The sequence below is a fragment of the Engystomops pustulosus genome, chromosome 4 (genome assembly GCF_040894005.1).
Source record: "Engystomops pustulosus chromosome 4, aEngPut4.maternal, whole genome shotgun sequence".
Classification (NCBI taxonomy): domain Eukaryota; kingdom Metazoa; phylum Chordata; class Amphibia; order Anura; family Leptodactylidae; genus Engystomops; species Engystomops pustulosus.
In genome coordinates, this window is record NC_092414.1 from 4,085,770 (window position 1) to 4,091,769 (window position 6,000).

General features: G+C 49.5%; 1 protein-coding gene across 1 annotated transcript in view; it reads right to left on the reverse strand.

Annotated features, from left to right (window-relative positions):
- LOC140125856 (uncharacterized) overlaps positions 1-4,610 on the reverse strand; it is a 67,726-nt gene extending 63,116 nt beyond the window's left edge. The window contains exon 1 of the mRNA XM_072144731.1: positions 2,765-4,610. Coding sequence (XP_072000832.1) covers positions 2,765-4,574 — 1,810 coding nt within the window. The 5' untranslated portion in view covers positions 4,575-4,610. The remainder of the gene's footprint in view (positions 1-2,764) is intronic.
- Positions 4,611-6,000: the final 1,390 nt, after the last annotated feature.

Sequence of the window (6,000 nt, forward strand, 5' to 3'; positions counted from 1 at the left end):
CCCTGAGGAGGGACCAGGGGACGGGACCTGCTCCAGCTCCGTATCTTCGTCCTGGGCGGACATGACTGGTCTAGCTGATGGAAGCCCGCAGGGTTACACAATATCCGTCGCTATGGGCGATGGCTAGAATGGGACGTGGGATCTTTAAGAAACAGTCACTATTCCCTAGGAGGTGAGCCAATAACCTAGCATCGGAAACAATCTCTACCCCCCTTTAACTTCCCCAGCGGTACTCACTAAGGTTCAGCCGCGGTGACAGGACAGCTCCGGTGCACAAAGGACTCCGTTCTCTGTGTCCGGCAGGCAGCAGGGGCTCGGTGGTGTTCTCCTCCAGTCGCAGGACACGTGCGCCGGAACTCCGGATGAGGCGCACGCTGCTGCTAGGCTTCAGGCGCAGCCTGTGCCGAAAGCCAAGATGGCCGATTAACCCTCTTTGTTGCCGGCTGCACACACTCCAGCTCCTCTACGGTCCTTCGTGCCTCACGCGCAGGCGGTGGAGCCTGGTGATGACTCTGGAGTTCCCGCCAGTGAGGATTTGGCGGGCTGGAATTCCGTGCTGCGCCACACGCCTCTGAGGTAAATGCTTCAGGTGCAGCAGCTTCGGATGTAGCAGAGCTGATAAAGTTCTTTGCAGGGTTTCACTTCCTGAGTGCCGTAGCGATGCTCGACAGCACGTGGCAGCAGCAACACAGTTCAATGTAGAAATGCACACAATCACTTGGGCCTAAACCCGAATAGCAACAGGGTTAGGCAGCACAGTCTTTGTAATAAATGACAGTCTATAGTGCCAGAATAAGGCACAGAAGTATAAATCCTGTTCGTGACGCCACTGGCAACATCCCCCAGTGGGGCCTAGCCTTTTCTTGGGGCCTGGAGACAGCCGGGACCCACAGTACCTGAGTGGCTGGCGGTTCCGGCCTAGGCACGCTAGTGTCACGGTGCTTGGTATGGGGAACCGGAGGGCTGTCCCACTGCCTGGCAGGTCTCCAGCAGGGGGGTGTTGGCAAGAAATAATGAGAGAGAGGCTGTTATAGCAGTTCTCCCTGGGGCAACCCTTTGGGGTCTGGAGTATGAGTCCCTGTGTGGTGGATAGGGTGCCTGTGATGGTGACAGCCATAGTAGCATGGACCAGGCGGAGGCAGACGTTGGACAGAAATAACTTACAGTTCTTTATTGGAACCGACAGGAACAGTAGCAATGTGCCTTGACAAATGGTAGAATGCTGGAGATGCAGTTGGAGGGAGCCACAGGAGTAGATCATCAGCCTGGATGCAAAGGGCAGGCTGGGAGGTAGCTGTGTCCTAGTAGGATGCTTCAGCTTATCCTGGGTTTCTTCAGATATCACCCTTGAAGGTAGGATGATACCCCTTTCCTCTCGCTGACTAACTCACTACACTCTTCAGGCAGGGAGCTGAGCTCTCCTGCTCTGCTGGTTGCACTGACTCTTCTGAGTCTGTTCTGGTCTGTCTGTCTGAGCTTGTCTCAGCTAACTGAACTCTAAAAGTTTCCTGACCAGGGGTTTTGTTACTCCAATTGCATCCCAGCTTACAGATACAAGGTATAACACATGTCATTGTGATGGACACATATTACATCACATAAAGCAATTAACTCCTGCCTTACCAGGCAGACTCTACCGCTGCAGTGCTCATCTGTGTTATATAGTGACATGCTGTGGGGCTGATCAGACCCTACACAGGCTGCAAGCTACATGGTGGGACGTATTCGCAACAACCCCTCTGCCTTGCATCGGCAGGGGTGCTGCAGAAGTAACAGGGAAACTATGGCGCGAGTGCTTTCCTGCTGCCCACTATTCAGTCAGGACCACCTTCAACAGAATAATGGGATTGTCCTGTACTGTCATATATATCACCTGGAATGAAGGAGGAGGATGGGAAAATTGTGGAAATAATGAAGGATCCAATAAGATGATTCTGTGATGGAACATCCTATAATGTGACTGTCAGAGATTCCCCCAAAAGCTTCCAGTGACGTCATCCTGAGAGGCATCAGCTCCGGCTCCCGGAAGGTGAATGGAGAAATAACCAGGACACATCCGGATGGAGGAAGTGAAGATGTTTATTAGGATACAATTGTATTTATAGGAAAATCTTCTCAGTTATTAATGTATCAGATGTTTTATGGAGACGCCCCGTGTCACATGCAGGAGGTAAGTTTTAAAAAAAGAAAGTTGTAATTGCCTCTTTCGTTGCTCCCGCCTTCTCCCTGTAAACAAATAGGGGCACGGAAGCTCCGCTGAGTATGGCTTCCGGTCCGTGTGGACAGCCAGAAGCCGGACTCAGCAGAGCTTCCGTGCCCCTATTTGTTTACAGGGAGACGTCGGCACGGGACCCCCGGGAACGACGGAGGAGGCGAGTACAACTTTCTTTTTTTAAAACTTACCTCCTGCATGTGACACCGGGTGTCTCCATAAAACATCTGATACCTCCCCAGCCGCCTGCCTGAGCATTGCTAGTCGGACAACCCCTTTAACCCCTTATGTGGGGAGCCCTAGACCTGTGTAGGACCTCATTCACACATCAGTTTGTGAGGTCACACGTCAGGAGAGGATGGAAATAGCGGAGCAGGGGCAGAACTTTCCATCATCCCGGATCTTGTGTCGTCTTCTCTCCTGGTTTTATCTCACAACAACTGATGCACAAAACTGACCAATTACTGATGTGTGAATAGGGACTAAGGAAGCCCCTCCCACTGCTGGATCTGATAGGCTGGATGCTCCTCCAATCACATTCTTCTAGTTCTCACCGTTGTCCTCCTCCTAATATCTTTATAGAACCTTCCGATACATATAACACAGCGTGTAGCGGCTCGGTGAACCTGGTGGTGAAGGTGTGTAAGTGTCTGATGGGGTCACACAGCGCATAGAAAGACAACTCCCCCCCCTCATAATCCACATAGATCCTGACTCTACCACTGCAGACATAGTGAGGTAACTCAATCTCATTACTGTCATGTCTAACTGAATACTGACTATAATAACGTTGTTCTCCCAGTAAACCCCAGGACTTGTAATCATCTCCAATGTCTGACTGATGCCCCCTCCCATCTATATTGGGGTAACACACCCCCACACTCCACATCTCTGCCCCACTGACTTCCACATCCCAGTAATGTCTTCCGGAGGTAATGTAACTCCTGCTCATCACCTGATAGTACAGGAATCTCTCTGCGGTGTCTGGACGATTCTGCCTTGTTCGTGTCCAGGTTGCAGTTTTCAGGTCGTCTGATATAAGGAGATTATTAGCAGCCGTGTCTATATCCAGTGATATGTCTGCAGGATCCTGCACATAGAAGGTCACATTTACACCTCGTATTATATCCGATAATGTGTCTGATAAGTGGGAGATCAGCTCTGCAACCCCATCATCTCCCCCTGTGTCATCACCTCCATCATCTCCCTCCGTGTCCCCATCACCCACATCATCTGCCCCTGTGTCCTCATCACCTCCATCATGTCCCCACGTGTCCTCATCTCCTCCATCATCTCCCTCCGTATCCTCATCACCTCCATCATCTTCCTCCGTGTCCTCATCACCTCCATCACCTCCCTCCCTGTCCTCATCACCTCCATCATCTCCCTCCTTGTCCTTATCACCTCCATCATCTCCCCCTATGTCCTCATCTCCTCCATCATGTCCCCCTCTGTCCTCATCACCTCTCTCCTCTGGTTCCTGTAACACAGTCAGTGGATCAGTCATGTTACACATCTCCTCAATGTCCTTCATCTTCCTGGACAGCTCTTCCTTGTCTCTTTCCAGTTTTTGGATGACATCAGTCAGTGACCGAGACTCCTTCTGCCTCTGCCTGGAGATCTCACTCAGGATCTTCTTCTCCAAGTCATCCAGTTGTCTCCTGAGGTCAATAAACAGGGCAGTGACTCTTTGCTCTTCTCCAGATGCTTTGTCTTGAGCTCTTCTCCGGTGCTCCTTCAGACTCTGGACTCTCTTGTGGGTCTTAAGTCTCTTAGTTGTCAGTTCCTGCAGAACTTCTCTCAGTTTATTCTTCTTCTTCTCAGAGGCCTCTTCCAGTGTCTCTACCTGATGACCTCGGTGCTCTCCGGCCAGACTGCAGGACACACAGATACAATTCCCGTCCTCCATGCAGTAATACTTCAGGAGCTCCTTATGGGTGGGACATTTCCTGTTCTCCAGGGAGGTGCTGGGATCTATGAGGACGTGTGCAGGTCCCTTGTTGTGGACTCTCAGATGTTCCTCACACAGAGAAGCCTCACACAGGAGACAGGATTTCACAGCAGGTACAGGAGAGTGGATGCAGTAAGAGCAGAAGATCTTGGTCTCCTCCTGGGGTGGATGAGTGGACCTGAAGTTCTCCACCACATTACACAAAGTGATGTTCCTCTGCAGTGCCGGCCGCTCCTGGAACTCTGCTCTACACTCAGGACAGGAATAACCTCCAGACCCGTCCTGTGTAGTCAGGACCTGATCAATACAGACCTGGCAGAAGTTGTGTCCACATCTCAGGGTAACTGGATCTGTATAGAGGTCCAGACAGATGGAGCACGTCAGCTCCTGTCCCAGAGCAGCAGACGCCATCGCTGACAGCAGAAGAAGAAATGAAAGTAAAGTTCTGTATACCTTGGAGACCAGTGGGTGTGACTCACAGTTACCACACAGGGCGAGGTCTGACTGACAATACTCAGAAGCAGATCATGTGAACTGTGTTTAGAGTCATAAATGTAGACTGGGCTGTAAGGATATATCCAAATTAGGAAGAGGTTCAGCCCCTCCTCTGAAATTCTTTTTAGTCCGGATGAGATTCTCCCTACAGGGTTTTCCATAGTTTACCTGGATGAAATCGGAATCAGATTTGGGAGAATCATCTGACCCACCTGTGACATCCCAGACCCCTAAAGGGTATACAAGGTCAATTCATTGTTTTTATAGACACTTCCTGAACGCTCACATTCTAGGAAGTGCAGGAAGTGAAAGAGAGTTATCCACGCAACCTGTGGTATGGTACAACACTCGCTCACAACCCTGAACAGCTGAAAGTCTCCTATCACTACTCTTAGTGTAACAGAGCCTTATCAGCACAGTCGGCCGACTCCAACTGCTCGTTTCATATAAGCCCGGTCTGTAACGGGATTATATCAGGTGAGGAGTCAATCCCAGGTATGTATATAACTAAGACATAGATGTAGGGATTTGTAGATCAAGATAAAACAACAAAGCAGGTTACATTTTATATTTTCCTTAGGAACACACTAGACAAATTGTGCACACAATGGGGTAAATTTACTTACCAGGTCCTGTCGCAATCCCCGTTCTGGACGGTCCGATGAAGATTAAGTCCGGTGCGATCCATGTAGCCCGTGCGTCCGATTTCCTGCATCTGTCGCTTCCCCGCTTCGGTCCGCCGGAGTTCACAATCTTCTTCTCGTGCTTGTAAGTGCGTGTCTTGCGACAAAATTTTAATTTAGGATCCCTGCTGAGAGAATTCTTGGAGTGGGAAGTTGTTTGCTTTATTATGTTTTGAGTCCTAGATAAAAAAATCTCTATCATTTGGCGCTCCTAGGTTGGCATACTAGAATGGACATTTGACCATTGAGGTGACCTCCGTAGGAGTCAAGGCGGCCAGTGACCAGAACTGTCTGCCTTGACTGTCACTTCTGTTTCACTGGCTGAAAGGACTGGGTAAGGTTATCTCCTTGTGTGATGTTATGTACTTTGCCCTTAAATGTCCATATATAACAGTATGCTCACTATAAATGTGGCAAATAACCAATTGTAAGGTGATGGACAATCAGTCTAAGAGTCAGTAAGAGAGTTGACTTGGTAATGAGTTCTCTGTGGAAGTCTGGTATCTAGTTTATTTGGGGTCGGTAAATTGAGGTGTTGGCATTCCCTGTGTCTGTGGGGACAGTTTGGCAGTGTTGCAGTTGTAGACATTTATGATAGGTAGTGAACAGAGTAAATTGATTTCAAGTGCATTGTGGACAAGGGACTGAGATTGTTTCTC